At 51.1% G+C, this 19,296-nt stretch overlaps 2 protein-coding genes across 9 annotated transcripts in view; both read left to right on the forward strand.

The window, feature by feature from the left end:
• LOC149349245 (cyclin-dependent kinase 14-like) overlaps positions 1–19,296 on the forward strand; it is a 185,685-nt gene that overhangs the window by 93,213 nt on the left and 73,176 nt on the right. The gene's annotated exons all lie outside the window — the stretch shown is intronic.
• On the forward strand, positions 8,844–18,122 carry LOC149349249 (mitochondrial sodium/calcium exchanger protein-like). Its single transcript, XM_089578181.1, has one exon. The coding sequence runs from the start codon at positions 15,790–15,792 to the stop codon at positions 17,377–17,379; it is 1,590 nt and encodes a 529-aa protein (XP_089434307.1). The 5' UTR covers positions 8,844–15,789; the 3' UTR covers positions 17,380–18,122.

A 19,296-nucleotide genomic window follows, 5' to 3' on the forward strand; every position in this document is an offset into this window, starting at 1 on the left:
TATGAAAGGTCACGCTTTTTTTTTCGTGCCTTGTATCTCCCACGCCACAATCTCAGTGCGGCCGAATCTGAGGCTGAAAATGCAATAAAAATAATGCGGGCGCGCGGTCCGCTGCGCGCCAAAGCGCGAGCGATGAGAAAGCCACTCGTCGAGCGATGGTAGTCACTCCAGTGCCGCGAACCCTTTCGCGCGCGCCACTTCCAACGTGTGCTCCGCAGTCAACGCGATCGAAGAACAAAAAGTTTCTGTAAAGCAGTGCAACGTTGGTCTGGGCAGTTATTACAGTAACTGATTTTTCAATCTCTCATTTCATGATGTCATTTTGACCGAAGCCAAGGCAGAAAACGCAGCACAAAGTTCATTTGGGCGCGCGGTCTGCCGGGCGCCAAAAGGCGACGGTTGGGAGCGTCTGCTAGCTGCTCCCGGCCTAGGTGCCGCCACCGTCGGCGCCCGGGAGAAGCCAAGAGAAGGAGCGCCGGTATAGGAGGAGGAGGGAGGAGATGTCGCTACTTTTAGTTTATTTAGGGGCTTTAGCCGAGCCTACTCGACGAGGAGCGGGTGAGAAGAATTTCGAGGAGGGAATGGAAGGAGAGGAGGCTCGCTCAAAGAGAGGTAGAGAGTGTCTGCTGCGCTGGGGTGGGCACGTGATAAATGCGAACCTGTTATTCGCTTGCGCCGTAGCGCCTCCGAGAAAGCCGTGCATGCCGCAATCTTCCAGGCTGCCACTGCCCTTTCCCGCTGCGCCGCTCGACGCTTGGTGCCGCTGCTGTTGAACCGGTCTCGCATCGCTAAAATCGAGTTCATGTAAACACGCAGTCGTCAAGTTGGGCTGACCTTGCTCAACTCGATCTCCTAGCTCGACCCACCGAAGTCGGGTTCATGTAAACAAGGCTATAGTTGCCTGACAATAGACGGTGTGAAAACAGCAGCTGTTCCTTCAGTTACCAGGTACGCGCGCGCGGACACGCACGCACACCCACACACGCGCGCTTTTTCCATATTTGATCCAACCCAAATCGGGGAAAATCGACGCAAGGCGAGTAAGATATACATTTCAGCACGCGATGGAAAATTCTGGAGGGAATAAGCAACCTAATGATGTAAACTGGATGCAAGAAAGACGTACGTCTAACATAAATAAGAGCACACCGCTGAGCGTCCAAACGTGAGAGGGGAGGGGGTCGCCCTAAGTGCCTACAGAACTATCGCTTTGTAGCCGACCCCCCTTTTTTTTTGGCAGGTTCCTGCACACCTCCCCCCCCCCTTTCTTCGTACAATGTTTAGTCTCAGTCCGCCTCGTGAATGGTATGCATGTGTACTGCATTTTTGTGAACCTTGGCGAAATTCTGTCTAAGTTGATCGGAATTGGTTGCAAGGTGCCGCCGCATGTACGACGAATATTTTCTTGTGAGGTGAACACATTAAGACACCCTGCTGTGCTAACCCTCTCAATAGCAATTTCACGTCTCTTGCGCAATGTCGATTCATCTCAAGGGTAAACAGAAATTGACAATTGCCCACTTCTCTCTACCTTTTTCTTTACCAACCATAGTTTATAAGGTTGGACAGGCATCCGCCGAGCGTTGACTAAGTTGTATAGCTGTCTTTGCTATAGTTTTCTTATCACAGATGCAATGCCATTTGATAAAAAAATTGATATTTTTTTCAGCGCTCGAGTTTGCAGGTTACACTCTAGACCATGAGTGTTCCGACTACTACTAATATTACTATGCATCAACAGTGACGAAGTGATTGCACGCGCAAAAGACGAGGGCAGAAGGAAGGACACAACCCACCCCCTGCAGCGGAGTCGACTGGACTCGCCCCCTCGACTCCCGGACCCGACTCTTAGGTGTTTTCATGAACCCAGTAACCGGTTTACAGCTCAAATCCTCTACTCAACCCCGTTATGTAAACACCGCTTATAACAAGCTTGTAATCATTTTCCGAGAATTCCTTATCCTGCGGCGCTAGTCTACCGCGCCTGCAGGAGGGGCGCGCACCTCTTGGCTCAGCTGTAAAGGGAAGTCCTTCGTGCCAGTTCCGGGAGAGGGGACTTCCCAGCACTGCAGTCGGTTACAACCAAAGAAGGAAGCGGCACAGGGAGCCCTCCAGCCAGTATTTCTGTGGCTGTGCATGAGGCCAAGTCTGCGAAAGAGAGGGAAGGAAGGAGACGGCGTTTTGTCGCCGAGAGTGGATGTCCTTTGTTGAGGCTGAGATCTGGGCGAGTTGGTATGCATTCATACTGGTGAACAGCGCAAAAAAGGCGGGACAACAACAAGACAAGCGCTGACTATCAACTGGGTTTATTGAAGGACGGAAGGGTATATATACAAAAACAAAAACATAACACAAAGAAGTAAGAAGATAGTGTGAAAAGGGCCGTGAAAATCAAAACTTATGTCACATGTGAAGTGATGTAAGCCAATTCTTTGTTTTGTGGCACTTAGCAACAAAGAATTGGCTTACATCACTTCACATGTGACATAAGTTTTGATTTTCACGGCCCTTTTCACACTATCTTCTTACTTCTTTGTGTTATGTTTTTGTTTTTGTATATATACCCTTCCGTCCTTCAATAAACCCAGTTGATAGTCAGCGCTTGTCTTGTTGTTGTCCCGCCTTTTTTGCGCTGTTCACCAGTATGAGTCCTTTGTTGAGGATAACAGCGCAAAAAGAGAGGAAAAGATTTTTGCTGCCCGGGCATCTGCCGTCGTCTCCTGGAGCACCTGAGCTGGGGCAGCAGAAAGGAAAGGGATAACGAGCTGACAGCTAGGAGAGAAATAAAAATGTGAAAAGACAGGGAGAAAGGAGAGGGTAGTAGTAGGTGTGGCGCCCCCGTCTATTGTCTCAGCTGCGCTGGCCACTGCAGGGGGGGAGGGGGCTGGAGCGCTCACCTTTCGCATATGTCCTCGCGAGAGCTTCTTTTGCGCCAAAAGCATTTGTTGGTCGAGTTGGTGTTTTCGATGATCCATAACTACAGCGCAAACGACCTGCCTAATAATATCACTTCTCATATCCGCCTATTTGCAGACGGCTGTGTAATCTACCGCCCCATCCATAACACCTCTGACTCTCGCTTACTTCAAGACGACCTTAAACGTGTTGAAGCCTGGTGCAACACTTGGTTAATGTCCGTAAACACTAATAAAACGTCATTGCTTTCTTTCCATCGGCGCCAAAACTATCAACCGTTCAAGTATGAAATAAGTGCATCTGAAATAGCATCTGTTCAATCGTATAAATATCTCGGCATCACATTTTCTAACAAACTTAATTGGTCAGCGCACATAACAAACATAACAAACGAAGCCAATCGCACTCTTGGCTTCCTCCGTAGGAACTTGCGACTCGCTTCTGCTTCAATTAAAACATTAACATACCTCACATTTGTCCGGCCGAAGTTAGAGTACGCATGCTCTGTCTGGGACCCTCATCAATCTAACCTTTCAAACACCCTCGAATCAGTTCAGAATCGCGCAGCTAGATTTATTTTTTCGGACTACTCGTATCACACCAGCGTCACTGCACTTAAATCTGAGGCTAATCTTACTAATCTCGAGTCCAGACGTTGCATCTTTCGGCTCTGCCTCTTTCATAAATTTTATCACAGCCAACTTGATGTTTCAGCTATCCTGCCAGCTCATCGCTTATCAAGCCGTACCAACCATCCCAAAACAGTCTACCCTCCCCCAGCACAGACTACAGCTCATCTTCGCTCATTCTTCGTGCAAACTGCTCGAGACTGGAACGGCCTGCCATTCGACTCCGTGCACCACTCCGATCCACTGCACTTCAAGGCTGCCATCCAATCTTCCATTAGTGACACATGCAGCCCATCCCTCGTGTAATACCCCATTCCTGGGGCATTTGAGGTATTGATAATAAATAAATAAAAAGGACAGAGATGAAGAAGGGACACCACACAGCGCTGTGTGGTGTCCCTTCTTCATCTCTGTCCTGTCGTTTGCGCTGTAGTTATGGATATTCTTTTGCGCATAAGCGCTGAATGTTACAGGTGGGGTCATGTTCGGCATCAGATGGTCGTGGCGGCTTCAGTCTCCACCGGTGCTGTCGCGGCGCACCTGTAGAGACCGAACAGAAAACTGTTCGGTCGGCGCGCTTGGCTGGGCGGTCTCCTTTGATGGGCATGTGCTGCATCGTTCTTGAGTTGTACACGACTTATATGCCACATGGATTCATTTCAGCGGTGGAACATGGCGCCCTCTGAACCACAGCATTCGTTTGAAAAAAGTGCGAGTCTAGTTCAGGAAAACTGCACCTGTTCCATGGTTAGTGTTGAAATAGTGCAGCTGCAGCCGCCATGGAAGCAGATGATGGTTTGCGGGTTGTGATAAACGGCGGAGACTCAAGTAACTTTCTCCGCGTCGATAAGCTAGAACACTGCTCGAGTTCTCCAAAGAAACGGATCGAGGCTGGTTCATGGCAACATGTTATTGTGATCTGCTGTTTGAACATTTCTTCATGAGATACGAGATGTTGGCAGGCGCTGATGTAGGCTGTAAACAGCTGGCTGCAATTCATTGGCATCGCAAAGGCTAGCGACGACCAGGCCTGCACTCGACCATCCGTTTTGGAAGCAGACAGTGCCGAACTGCGCTCAAAGTGCCGGAACTAGCGGTACACATCTGCGGCGGCACCGCCGCTGCCGCAGAACTTTGCCGAACTGGTGCAGTGAGTGCGGGCGAATCGAGCGCTCTCCAACTTCCCCTCCACAGCGCTAGCCGGAACAACGAACAACCGGCAGCACGAAGCGAAAGCCTGTCTCTTTCCCTTTCCTGTCGCTTTAGCAATGCCAAAGCTGTCCTCGAAAAATAATACGACGCCCAGAATGCGTTCCGTAGCGTCAGGTGAAAAAAGTTGGCAGTGGCTTAGCTCTGCTATGCCTGGATATACGTATAGCGTAAAGCGCTCCAGTGTTTCGGCCGCACGTTTCGCCTTGGCTTGATTGCTCTTAAGCCTGGCCCCCATGGAGCGTTTTTTACCCACGAAATCGCGTCGCGCGCCCGACGTAAGCAACCGGTGAACAAAGAATAACTGAATTTAATACTGGCTAAAAGAGAGCTTACAAAAAGGTTCGATGAGTACAAGGTTCGTTTTGCGACTGACGCTTTCGTGGTTGTCTCGTCGCTCCCCCGGTCTCAGCCGCCAGACACCTTCCCTCTCGCCACTCGAGGGCTCCGGTGTTGAGCGACGCTCTCCAGGGAGAGGCGGCTGGCGTGGCGCAGGGGGACGGGGGGTCCCGTCCTCGAAGGGCGCAGACGGTCGTAAATTAGTCCAAATGTTTCCGCAAAAGCGGGGAATCGGTCCCCGAGGTCGACGCACGGAAAACGATGTTCTACGAAACATAACGTTCACAACACATTCCCGCCCGTAATGGCACTGACATTTCACACACACTCACTTCACAAGCTCTATCGGATAGAGCAGTTGAACCGGACGACGCAGGGTTGCTCCTCCGGGAAGTCGCACGGTGCACGACCTAACTCGGCCGTCACGCCCTGGAAAGGTCGCGTCGACGATTGCCATCTTCCAGAGCTGTCTTGGCTGAAGAGATTCTTTAAGCAGCACAAGATAGCCTGCCTGTAGACTCCGGGTGGAGTTCTTTTTGTGAAGCTGTGATGTTTGCAATTCTTTCAAATACTCATTCATCCACTGCCGCCAGAATCGGCAAAGGAGTCTAGCTCTATTCGTGAACATTTGCCGTAGGGTCGCACCACTAATGGCATTTAGTTCGACATTCGGAACATCTGGCAGTGAGGTGAGCCTCCTGCCTGTGAGAAACGACGCTGGGCACAGTGGCTGAGGTTCGTTCGCTTCGGTGTGTACGTGCGTGTGTGGACGAGAGTTGAGGATGGCTTCCACCTCTGTGAGCGTTGTGGTAAGCTGTTCAAAATTGAGACAGCTTGTCCCCAGCGTTTTCTTTAACGTTTTCTTGGTCAGGCCGACAAGTCGTTCGTAGAAGCCGCCCCACCATGGCGCGCGTTCCACTATAAACTTCCACTCAACTCGGGTGTTCGCGAAGTAGTTTTTGACTTCGTCACTTCTGATAATGCTCCAAAGAGTAACCAGGTCCTTGCTTGCCTTCTTAAAGGTAAGTGCATTATCACTGTAGACAGCATGCGGTATACCTCGTCGGGCGACAAATCGGCGAAAAGCCATAAGAAAGGAGAGTGTAGACATGTCACTCACCAATTCAAGGTGGAGCGCTCGGGTGACGCCACAAGTGAACAAAGCGATGTAACACTTTGACGCACCGTTCCCCTTGATAAGTAAAGGACCGGCGAAGTCAACTCCAGTCACTTGAAACGGATGAGCCTCTGTTATTCTGTCCCTTGGAAGTGGCGCGCAGACCTCGTTGGCTGGTTGTGCGTGATAGCGCTGACAGATAATGCATTCCTTGGCTATTTTCTTTACCAGCTGTCTTGCGCCGATCACCCAGAATTTTTCTCTGAGTTGAGTCAGAGTATCGCGGATGCCTCCATGCAGCACTTGTCGGTGGCATTGTTTAGCGGAAAAATGTGGTTGAGTTATGAGAAAAGTTGGGCAGAATTTAAAGCTGGTGTTAATTCAAATCGGCGGATGTACACGCCTTGCGCGCAGAATTTTTAAGTATCACTCCCGACTGACAGTGAATACACTGATAGCCTGTCTACCGACCTATCAGCAGCAGAATTTGAATACGCTATTGATGACCTCCATTTGCGGAATTCGCCAGGTCCTGACGGGATAACAGCAGAATTTTATAATGCGTTCAAAAACGAAACTGTACGCGTTATGAAGAGTCATTTAGAGAGAAGTATTTTACCGCCGTCGTTTTCCAATCCTGCTTAGCTTAACCAAGGTTATCGGCCGATAACGCTTACTAATTTCATTACAACTTTCAATGAAAGTATTAGTCTTGGTGGGCCCTCACCAGACGTGTGGAATTCAAGGGCGGACCATCTTCAAGAATGTTCATGTCACTCGAGTACTGGAATGCTGTGACGTCGACTTAAGGCGAGTCGCAATGTTGCAAGTCTGTTTGGAAACGTGTCTCTTGGAGAAGTAATTTTTAAAGGGTACCACGAATCAGGTTGTTGGCAGAGAGCTCAGACAGAATTGCCGTTAAAGGGACCCTGAAATGGTTTCTTCAATCATATTTTATTGCAACAACTCTGTGGAGGTGGTCTCTGCGAGTATTCTAGTCTGATTTAGAAAGCTGCGCGTGGAACCAATAATCTACAAACAATTTTTCAAACTTGCCGCTCACAGCCGATTAGGGCGACACCTCACCGCGCGTTTTTAGCCGCCCCTACCACATGACGTAAACTGGGCAGCCTTGGCCATGGACTGAGCGACCCTTATCATTGGCTCTGCCCAATGACGTCACGCGCAATTTTTGCAATAATTCATTTGAAACTGAGCACTGATGCTCTTTGAAATACTATTTTATTGATTGCTTCTTCTTTTTTAAAACACGTACCGTATTTACTCGCATAATAGGCGCACTTTTTTGCTAGAAAATCCGGCTCAAAGTTCGGGGTGCGCCTATTGCGCGGGGTAAAATTTCCGGAAATTTTTCGACTCGCAAAATTGAACACACCGCGTAAACCCACTCGTGTACGGGCCGCACCCCGTTTTCGCGAAGAAAATGTTAAAAAAAAAAAGATCCGTGTATTCACATGACGCGACGCGCACGAAAAACTTCGGTCCAGTCGCAGTGTCGCAGCGGCGCCAGTCGCGACAGCCCTTTCACATGCTTGCGGCGCCTGCGATTTCTCTTTGGTGCGGCATGAGCGGCACCGGCATAATTTACCAATAATAAACGTAGAACACGCTGAAATTTAATTTTTTATTGAATTAATGTATATTTATTAAAATATCAAGTACTTTATGCAAAGAAGGTATTCTTAAGTTAAGGTATTTTTCCGCTACGTCGTTTCCTGTGATGTCACACCTCTGAATTCTATTGGCTGACGGCCGCTTCGTTCGCAACGATCGCTGCGACTGTGCGGCGTGCGACCAACTGGTTGGAAGCCTGCCGCAGCCGCTCTGCGACGGGAGCGGCGTGCCCTTCTGTCGCAGTGCGGCTGAAATCGCAGTGCGCTGTGGCGAGAATCGCATCATGTGAAACGGGCATTAAAGGTACCCTGCGACGTAGATAAAGCATGGGGTCTTTATTCTTTGTATGCAGAGTAAGGGACGTTGTGAATCTTGAACGCGCAATGAGATCACCGAAATCATAATATTTTATATTTTAATCTTCGCCAGAAATGCTTGTTTCGAGCCGATGGTGGCGCAACGCGGCGGCCATTTGCGGCAGCGGAAATGCGGTGGCATCCAGATAGGGCGCTGCCTTTCTCATTGGTTGGGCGTCCAGTTTGCATATTGTTCCTTTATACTTGCGAAATAGATCCAAAATATTATGTCTCTGAGTACTGAAAGCTTTTCGCATGCCACAAAAACTGGAAAGAAGCAGGGAAAGCGAACGAAAACTAACAAGAATACAGCTAGGGGCGACACTTTCCATTCCGCTTCAAACCTTCGTGGCGGCCAGCGCTGTTCAAAAAACGTTGGCTCAAACCAGAAAGCGCGCGCGTCGAGACCGGCCGTGACCATACCAAGACGGCAGCGAAAAAAAAAAGCCAGTCGACACACCTTGCCCAAAATTGTGAAGAGAAAGGCCGGACAGGAGACGGGAGTCGAGTTTGGGGAGGAGGGGGCTACTGCCGACAGACTTCCAGTCCGACTAAGAAAGAAACTTCGGGGAGCTTCCTTTGTCATTAGTCACCCCTGCCCTGACTACCGCGCCGCGTATACGAGGGGGGAGGGGGGGGGGGGGGAAGACGCCGTCAAAATGCGCAACAACTGCATGCACGCTTCCGCTGCGTGTGCGCTAGGCGCGGTTCTGATTGGTAGCGCCCAATCTCGGCACTGGGTGAGTGAAATGGGCAAGTGAAATGCGTTTTCGCCTGAGCTTTTCATTCTGAATATTCAGAGCGGAATAACTTTCGTTTGCGTGCTCCGATTTCAATAATTCTTTTTGCTCTGGTCTCTGGAAAGCATGGCGAATCTATTTAATGATATTAACTGGTACTGAGGAAATCATCGCGGTGCCCCTTTAAGGGCCGCACCGAAACTTTCCGCGACGCACGCGGGAATAGCCTTCGGAATGCACGCGCCGAGGCCTCCGCGATCGGCTCCGGCTGCGCGCAACGGACGCTTGATCGCGGAGGCCACACACGTGCACAGGAGCTTTCAGACCCCGCCCACGGAGGGCGCCCAAGGCCAAGCTCATCATCGTTTTCCTCCGCCGCGAGCTTTCGCTATCTATATCGCCATCAGCATCTCCAGCTCGTTTTTTTTTTTTTTGTTGTTGTTGTTGTTGCTTTCAAGTGCCGGGATTTGCGGTAGTGCGATAGTTATCGTGGTTAATGGCTTTGCCGCGGAGCGTTGCTGTTTTAGCTCGACGGACAAGCACCTTAACAGCTACACGGCTGGGAGTTTGCTCTCGAACACGGCAAGCATGCGGCAGGTCGGAAAATACGACGTGGCCGAGAAGTGCGGCAGTTGCGACTGCGGCGTCCCTAAATTTTCGTACGCGACTCCAAGCGCCGAGGTTTTCGTGGGCCTAATTCGGGAACGTTTCCGGCTGGAGATGAAGCTTTCCAAACAGACGTTTAAAGTGAGCATCCGTGAAAACTGCGTGCGGCTGTTCTACGCGATGTCGTTGTACGTGCTGTGGGTCCGCAGCAGCTGCGACGGCAGCAGCACTAGTAGGGACTAGTAGCCAGTTCAGCAAAAACTTTGTTAAAATAAAGATTGGGAAGCGGGGGGTGGCGAGGCGTCGGCTTGCAATCGTGTAAATACAGTATTGATCACAGTGCAGAGTTCGGGGTGCGCCTATTATGCGCGGAAATAAAAAAATCTGATTTTTCGCGCCTTAACTAGGGGTGTGCCTATTACGCGAGTAAATGCGTATACAGAGGCAAGATGCCAGCGCATTTCTTGAAATTAATGTAGTACTTCCGGTGGCGAAGGAAATCCGTCTGCTCACAAAAACACGTTCTCGCAGGGGTGGAAGTGCTGCGCCAATTTGATCTCCTGCGCCAAGATGCGCCTAAACGGCAATTTACGCCCATTGCAAGTATACAGAGCCAAATTTAGCCGAGTGTTATTGTCAGCTGGGCAGCACTGGGCGCTCGCTACGAAACGGACGCAACTGTATTGGCATCGACAGTTGGGTTCGCTCTTGGAGGAATGAAAAAAATTACCGAATACACTGGAAATTCTAGTGTGCTTGGCGAAAGCCTTGTGGTCAACCTACAGCCGCTTTTCCGAATCGCTTGGCGCGTGGCGGGCTTCCCGCGTGTGCGGTTTTTGTCTTTGGTGACTGCTGTATCTATTTTGATTGCAGTGTTTTAGAGCGAGCTCTTTGGCGCCTGTTTGGCGGCGTCGCCGTCGCTGGTGTTCATTGTGTTCATTGGCATTGACATTTTACACTCTGATCATCTAAGGAAAGGAAGCGTTGAAGTGTTTTAGAGCGTTGCAGTGTTTTAGAGGGAGCCCTTTGGCGCTCGTTGGCATTTTACACTCGGATCATTTTAAGGGAAGGAAGCGTTGCAGTGTTTTAGAGGGAGCTCTTTGGCGGAAACGTTGCCATTGTCTGTTTGTGTTCACTTCGTTCGTTGGCGTTGGCGTTTCACACTCCGATCATTTTAAGGAAAGGAAATGGGTCAGTGGACGCCTGAATCCCACTTTTGGGTTGTTGTTGCGGCTGCTAGCAACCATGGCTGTACAGGAAGGGAGGCAGTGGGAGTGCAAGAAAAAAGACAGAGGGGCCATAGGGAAGAAAACGAAAATTCTATTTGAGGCAAGGAAATTCCGTAGTCTCGCATCTCTCTGTGGACACCCGTCATCCGTTTGCAGAGGAAGTGGGAGAAGGAACAGAAAGAGGACTGTAGTGAATTTGAGGCAAGGAAATTGTTGGAGGAGGTGGTTGTGCTGTGGCGCTGGCCTGGAGGAGAGGCCACAGTTGGCACAGACACTGTGAGCATGAGCCATTAAAGGCTGGAGATAAACAGCGCTTAAAACGGCGTCCCAAACCGAATCGGTTGTCTAGGATTCCGGACACCTTGACCTGCAAAGCAACCGCCAGCGCGAGTGGGCAGGGTAAACGGCGCGCGAATATAATTTTATTTACCTGAGCTAATTTCACAAACGAATTACGAACTTCTTGCACGTGGTGCTGCCAGGGAATGGACACCTGGCTTACTACCCGTCGTGCGAGGTACTGTCGTGCTCTTACCTCGCACGCAGTTGGCGTTGCTTTGGTTTGGCGTGGCCAGTTATGGGGTTACATCTTCACAGCGGCGCGGCCGACGTCCCCTCGCTACTCGCACCTTTCACAGCCGTACAGAGCAACGCGTTCTTCCACAGCCTGCCTTGGGCGCACCCGCGTGTACGCTGGGGCATTTTTTTTTTCATATATGCTTGGGTGTTAAATTTTTGGTGCGCATTTACGTGAGGGCGCAAATTATGTGAGTACCTTCTTGTTGGTTTGGCTGCAACGATTTACCGAATTTTAAAATCCACTGGTTGGCGGGTATTGATTCTTTTTTTTCCGGTCCTGACAGTATATTCAAGATTCTGCAGCACTCTTTTGACGGTTTTGACGAACTGTCGCCGATATGATGTTTTCTTTTTTTTGTGAACTGAAATTGATGACAGCTAATTTACTGTAACTACTGTTTGTAGCAGCTGCCACATGTCTATTTTTTTATGAACTCTAGCCAATATCTTTAGAGCGATTGCAGTCCTTTTAAAAAATTCTGGCCTGTAGGATTGATTATCAATATTTGTGCAGTTTTTGGGCGAGTTGCAAACAAAATTGCTCTCAGTCGCATTTAAATGTTGCCAGTCTGCTCCAAAAGTGCTCCCAAATAACCTACAAATTGCTCCATATCTGCTCCAAAATGTGCCTTTTGCTGCTCCAAAGCTGCTCCAAAATAAGACTTTTGCTGCTCCCGTGCCTGCTCCAAAAAGCTGGAGCCTGCTTCCACCCCTGTTCTCGTCAAATCTTTGCGCACGCCTTTGCGAGTTTCCTAGCTGCGCCAACGAGTCGCTGCTGTCGTCGCCCTGTGGGTCTCGGTATGGCGTGTACCGAAAGGCTCGAAGCCCATCTCAGCGGTGGCTGTACGCAGCCGCGCTTCGAGCTCCGGATCCATGCCGTTCGAGCAGCAAGCAGGAGACACGTGCGAAAACTTGGCCGGCGCGCCGCACCGATCGTCATCAAAAAGACTGCCAGCTATACTCGAGCAGCGACAAAGCATGCCTGCTTATGTTGGGAGCTTTCGGCAACGGCACCGCTCGCGGGCTCTCCGAGCGACGAGCTCTGCTGCTGCCTGGCTGCCGTGGTCGTCGCTAGGCTTATAGCTCGTTTAGCGTCGAAGCCGCAGCGGCCGGCGCTTCGGAAGTCGCCTGCGCTATAATAAAAGGCCTACTCTACACATCGCTTTATTGTTAGCATCATTTCACAATAAAATAATAGTATGGTCAATTTCCGTGACGTTTTCAGCGGCGGAGCTCGCGGGCGCCAGGCGAGCCGGACCCCAACGTCGGGCCAGCGGCAGCTGCAAGGCGGTTGGGGCCAGAAATTTGCTCGTATCACAGTTGTTACCTTTACCAGCAGCTCAGTATTGGTCAGAAATGACACATTTTCCACGTTTCTTGTCCCAGGATTTATTATTTACGTCAAGAACACTTCTTTAGCTCATTTTGTATGACGCCGGCAGACGTGATCCAGGCCGGCCGGCATGCGGCGTACTTGACGTTCGCTCAAGGAAATACAAAACAGCCATTCTAGCAGAGATGATGCTTCCTAGATTCGAGCAACGACAGCATGTCTGTTCAAAAGTGGATCTTTCGGCAACGACACCGACGGCGGCAACTCCGGGTGACGAACTGCGCGCTGGTCCCAGGCTGCCCTAGTCGTCGCTAGGCCTAAATGGTTTCGCATCGAAGCCGCGGCTGACGGCGCTTCGGTAGTCGCCTGCGCTATAGCAAAAGGCCTACTCTTCACATCGCTTTACTGCGAACTCGTCCCATAATAGAAGATATATTCGATTTCCACGACGCCTTCAGCAACGGAGCTAGCAGGCGGCAGGCGAAGCGCCGCAGCAGCACCAAAGCGGCTATAGGATGAAATTTGCTAGTATTGCATTCATCACTTTCACGATCAGCTCGGTATTGGCCAACGATCGTCAGAAATGATGCATTTTTGACATGCATCTATCCCAGGGCTTGCTATAAACGTGAACAAACAATACTAGCGCGTTTTTCAGTCGCCGGCGGCCGGCATCAAAGCTGGCAGGCCGGCCCGGCGTGGCTCGGCCCCGAGCGCCCTGAGGAGCGCGCTGTACGTCATCATGACGCTGCCGCTCTCCGCGCTCGCTTTGGCTCCCGCTTCCCGTCGTTGCGTTTGCCGCGCGCGGCTCGTCGTTGACATCTAGCAAGTTGCACGCAGGCGACGAGCTACAATCGGACGTTGCGACGCCGTTCGCAACAGCGCACCGCAGTGAATCGCACTCACTTTTCGCACATGTGTCTGCGACCACCGGAAGTAAGCAAGCAGAACGCCATTGCTTGACGTATGCATGGGCGGAGCATCGGCCCGTATTTTCTTTTTTTTTTTCGGAGCGAGCCCCGCGTGTATGAGTTGAGGGTAGTAGGTGGGGGAGAGGAGGAACATCATTTTTAATCTGCGATATCTTCGGTGTTGATGAAGTTCGCTTAACAATTTTTGCGGTGCGGTGACAAATGATGGAATACCGATCTCGTGCGTTTTTGCTAACCTTGGCAAAGAGCTTTTCAGGGTCCCTTTAAAGCATCCGTGCGGCAAGGCTGCCCATTGCCACCGCTACTTTTCGCTCTGTACCTAGAGCCACTTTGCCGAAATGTAATAGCACTTCAATTCGCGTTTTTGAGCATGTGAAATTAAAGTATTGACTTATGCCGATGGTGTGGCAATTTTTAGTAGCGACCAGAGCAGCATAGAACACACTATATCGGTTGTTCGCATGTTTGTTCGCGTTGTTAATCTAGACAAATGTGCGGGCGGGCCTTAGGCATGGGAACTGGGCATCAGCGCATGCAAGTGTAATATGGTCACATGTCCCTCGAAATATCTAGGTGTTCCTCTCGACAGGTATCGAGATAACGATGACTTTTGGAAGGGGAAAGTGGCCAGCGCGCGCATTACGTAATAGACAGTTTTAGTTTCACGTACGTGGAAGCTTCAAGAACTGTCCACGCGCGCAAACATATGTGTGCTTGGTTTCAAAAGTGTGCTATTTGTTCATCGTCTCTTCGCAGTTTTTGTTTGGCAGTACTCATAGGAGAGGAGCGTGATAATTTATATCTGTGTTTGAGAAAATGGGGTCTTTCCTTGCCACACTTGCATCTGAGGCGAGTGGAGTTGAGGCTTGTTTCTTTGGGATCAACGCGACCCTTTCCTGCAGACTTTTATTGAAGTGAAGCTTTCTTCGACTTTGCGATACAGTGCAAGTCGATTTTTGAAAGAAGTTATCTGCTTTCCGGTTTCTGAATGTTCGATTCAGTTTGGAATACCTTTCAAATGTCACGCGTAAGCAGTTGCTAAAAGATTTGTTTGACTGTGTCATTTTCCTTACTGTGACTGTGACCGTGAGGAAAATGGTGGTGCCAGTGGTTGTGAAGCTATTTTTCTTCAAGTTACACACTGGTATGTTGCTGGTTAAAACATAGATGGGGGAGAAGGGACTGTTTTTACAATGGGGAGCTGACTGCTTGTTGTGTCACAAACCAGAGTCAATAAAACACGTCTTTATTGATCGCTGGAATGCGCTGCTCTTTTGTGACTTGCTCCAGCGGACAACAAAAATCTGAGACATTGCCGCCGTATGGGATACGATTCCTGGACGTTGAGCCGGATCTTTATAAATATATAAATACGATGTATTCTTCTTGGCCTGCAAAGTATTTGGCGAATGAGGATGGCTGTACGACACCGCGATGAAGATGCGTGGTCTGTCTGAGATTACTTGGAAGCAAACGTAATTAAGCTGCGTGAAGTTTGGAGATGAAGTTGTCAGTTTGATGGGACAGTTGAGTTTCTCTGTGAGTGAAATGCATGTCCGCTGCTCATATTTGAAAGTGCTATGCAGAACATAGTAAGTTTGTGACCTATCGTAAACTGTCATAAACATGCAATAAAGAAAAACAAGGAGCTTTCGTAGCGTGTTCTGCGCGGGCTCTAGAGACGATTCTCCGTATCTTGACAAGATTCGGAGGTTCTCGTGCGGCTTTTCTGCTGTCGCGGTTAAATGCAGTAGGGTCGAACTTCGCTCCCGGGGGAAGCAGTTTTCAAACTCGTGTGCGTCTTTCTGATGGTGGGCTGCCTTCGCTCCTCTGTGGCTGGTGAAATGCTACTCCGCTACGGCGTCTCTCAAGGAACCACCGTCGGCCCTGCAGAACGTCCGAGCACGCAGGTTTTCATGGAACAGTAAAGCGTCCTTGACTATGCTGATCACTCGAGCAGCTTCCAAGAAATAACACAGCGTTGACGCTCTACAAGGTACCGATACGAACCAAGTCAGCTGTGTGGAATGAGAGCTGTACGTGAAAATTTACGCCTGTTGAGCTGCTCTCGGCCAGATTGCGGATTATCTCCGCGTGACGCCGTCGAGGGCGTTTGTGTGGCGGCAGCGATAAGGCCCCCCGTAGACGCCCTCCGGGCATCGGGCGGACATGGCCTCCTGTGCGCGAGTGCACGACTTGAACGGCACGGCGTTGCAGTGCGCCTTCGTGCGGGCCACCGCCGACTGCGGCGCGGACGACGCGTGGCTCGCGTACACGGCGTTCGCCTACTGCGGCCCCCTGGCGCCCTACCTACCGCTGGCCGCCGAGGCGCTCTGGCTTGCGCTGCTCTTCCTCGTGCTGGGCACCACGGCCGACGACTTCCTCTGCCCCGCGCTCGTGGTAGTCTCGCGCACGCTGCGCCTCTCCGAGAGCGTGGCCGGCGTCACGCTGCTCGCCTTCGGCAACGGCGCGCCGGACATCATTTCCTCGCTGGCCGGCGTCGAGCAGTCGCGCCCCGCGCTCGTGGTCGGCGAGCTGCTGGGCGCCGGCGCGTTCGTCACGGCCGTCGTGGCCGGCGCCGTCTTCCTGCTGTGTCGCTTCTCGCTCGAGCCGGCCCCGTTCCTGCGCGACGCTGTCTTCTACCTGGGTGCCTCCTTCTGGACCTTCTGGCTCTTCTACGCGGGCGCGGTGACGCTCGGCCACGCCGTCGGCTTCCTGGCCCTCTACGGCGCGTACATCGCCGTGGTGCTGGTCGGCCACATCCTGCGGGCCAAAGGGGAGGAGGAGCAGCGGCGGCTCTCGGTGGCCAGTAGCGGCCGGCGCAGCTCGACGGGTAGCCTGCACCGGCACCACGAGCACGCCCTCGCGGCCTTCATGCAGGCGTCCCACGAGGCGGAGTGGACCGAGAGGGCGCCGCTGCTGCCGGCCCCTCCGGTCGGACGCCCGTGGGCCGAGTTCCTTGCGCAGCTTGTGCCCTGGGATCCCGCCGAGTGGGCCGAGCGAAGTGTGGCTGGCAAGGCGTACGACGTGGTCGCGCTCCCGCTGCGCTTCGCTCTCGTGCTCACGGTGCCCGTGGTGGACTACGCCGACGCCCGGGACAATTGGTGCCGGCCGCTCAACACGCTCCACTGCGTCACCGCGCCCGTGTTCGCGGTGGCCGTGCTAGGCCTCGAGGTCGGAAGTGCCTGGGCGATCGCCGCGCTCGCCGGCGTCGCCGTCGCGCTGCTCGTCTGGTTCAGCTCCAGTTTCGAGAGCGCGCCGCGCTACCACTTCGCCTTCGGCTACGCGGGTTTCGCGCTGTCCGTGCTATGGATCTACGGCGTGGCCCGCGAGCTGCTGGGCCTGCTGCGCACCTTCGGCCTGGTGGCGTCTGTGAGCGACGCCGTGCTCGGCCTCACGGTGCTTGCCTGGGGCAACAGCCTCGGCGACCTGGTCACCAACGTGGCAGTGGCGCGCCAGGGCTATCCGGGCATGGCTATGGCGGCGTGCTTCGGCGGGCCGCTCCTCAACCTGCTCATGGGCGTCGGGCTCCCATACACGGTCCGCCTGGCACCGTTGGGCTTCGGCGCTCGGCTCCCGCTGACCCTCACACCGCTCGTGTGCACGCTTTTCGCGGGGCTAGTGGCGTCGCTGCTTCTATCCCTTTACGCTTCACTGTTCTCCCACTACCAGGCCAGCCGTGTCCACGGCGTGGCCTTGCTGGCTTTGTACGCGCTGTTCTTGTCCGTGGCCTTGACTGTGGAGGTCAAGTTCTCCTAGTGTCTTCCACTTTTGACTTTCCCAAAGGGTGCACGCTATGTTGGGCCATTTGATGCACTGTGAAATTGTCTGCTTTACAACAGTCTCCACACATCCATGTAAAGCAATCTGTATGCCATCGTATGCTTGCTGGGAAAACAGAAATTTATGAGCCCCTCTTGTGTTCCTTGTTTATTTTGCTTTATTTATTTGTTGGAAAAAGAATGTGTGCAGGTTTTCTTCTCTCCTTTATATAAATTTCCAGTCCATTGATTCTCTCTTGTAGTGTGCACCACCTGTGTGCAGCCTTTTCATGAGTTGACATCATTGATTACTGAGGATGCTTACAACTGTGTAGCTTAAAGGTGCAGTGAAGAGGAATCTGAGCTCGTCTTTTTGCTGCAGGAACTCGATCTACACGTTCCGATCATTCTTAGAAACTTCGACTTATTGCCCTGTGTGGCCGATTTCCCTAATTAAATCGAATTAACGTCCCGCTCCCGCCTTTATTTTTTGAATTCTCCCCGTACGATGGGCGGAGTCGACCAACCAGTGGAGTGCCTTTCAGCCAGCTCCATAGAGGCTTTGCTTTCGCTTTATTTTGTTTTTTAGGTTTCCATGAATAAATAGTTTCATTCGCAGATAATATAGTGGCAAAAAAATAAGCCCGCAGAAATAAAAATACGAGTGGTTTATTTGCTACTACGGATTGCTACGTATTACTCTGCCGATGGCAGAGCGGCAAGCCGCCATGGGACTGGGTGAAAGGCACTTCACGCGTTGGTCGACTCCGCCCACCGTACGGGGAGAATAAAAAAAAAAAAGCGGGAGCCAGACTTTAATTCGATTTAATTAGGGCAATCGACCACACGGGGCAATAAATGGAAGTTTCTAAGAATGCTCGGAACGTGTAGATTAGGTTTCCGCAGCAAAAAGACGAATTCAGATTCCTCTTCACTGCACCTTTAATCAGCTTCCTATGTGGTTCTCTAAGGGTCTGTTCATGTCTCAATAGCCGTGGTATCATAAGTGCATACTTGCCAACTTTCCTGAATTTTGATGAAAACACCCGATGGTGCAGACCTGACCCTATTTCTCCCGAAAGTTGCCCCGAATTTTGTTCAGAATAAATAATAATTATTTAATGATTAATTAATCAGAATTAATTTCTTTTTTAAAATCATGAGGATTTCACAGAAATGACATAATAAATGCATTGATGGCTGTCACTAGCTGTCTAGGGTGTGAGTCAAAAAGTCAGAGAGGTGTACGTCTCCCAAGACAATGTTTACTGAAACAATCAGCAACAAAACTAAATGAAAAGGATTTACATCACATAGATAAGCATGCAAAAATCAGGCAGAGTTCCCACACGCAGATGGTTTTAAGAATAATGCCAAATAGTTCTAATTAGAGTCTTTTGAATTCATGTCACAATCGCATGAAGGATGATGAAAACAGTCCAATCAGTACTTAAAGGGACTATGCAACAAATTAAAAGTGGCTTGTAAACGCTTTCAGTGCTTAGAAATCATGCTAAAAAGCATTCACACCAAGTATGAGTCTTCAGAACTGAGCCGGCAATTTATTATGAATTTTTAAAAACCGTGTTTTTTAAAATTCGTGGGCCGATTGGTGTCTTCGTAGTGACCGCTTTTGGAACTAAAATTGAAAAAATAGACGTCACCGGTCCTGCAACATTGGCAGGCCACCACACGCTGTCATTCGCTCAAGCCACGGCAGCCGCGACGTCATGGGCACACTTCCGGTAGCCGTGAAAATAGTCTGTTCGTGCGGCCGCGCGACCCCCTCGGGCAAGCGCCAGCCAGGGCAGTGCCTTCGCGCATATGGTTTCAGTCTTTCTGTCGCGAGTTTGGAAGCCACTCGCAGTGCCTTTATCGCAGTGACAAGCAAAGAAATCCGACACGCGCCACAATC

This window comes from Amblyomma mixtum, chromosome 3 (assembly GCF_055824585.1).
Source record: "Amblyomma mixtum isolate Tamu chromosome 3, ASM5582458v1, whole genome shotgun sequence".
NCBI lineage: Eukaryota > Metazoa > Arthropoda > Arachnida > Ixodida > Ixodidae > Amblyomma > Amblyomma mixtum.

Coding starts and splice junctions, on each gene's coding strand:
- LOC149349249 (XM_089578181.1), top strand. CDS start 15,790: ATGGCCTCCTGTGCGCGAGTGCACGACTTGAACGGCACGGCGTTGCAG.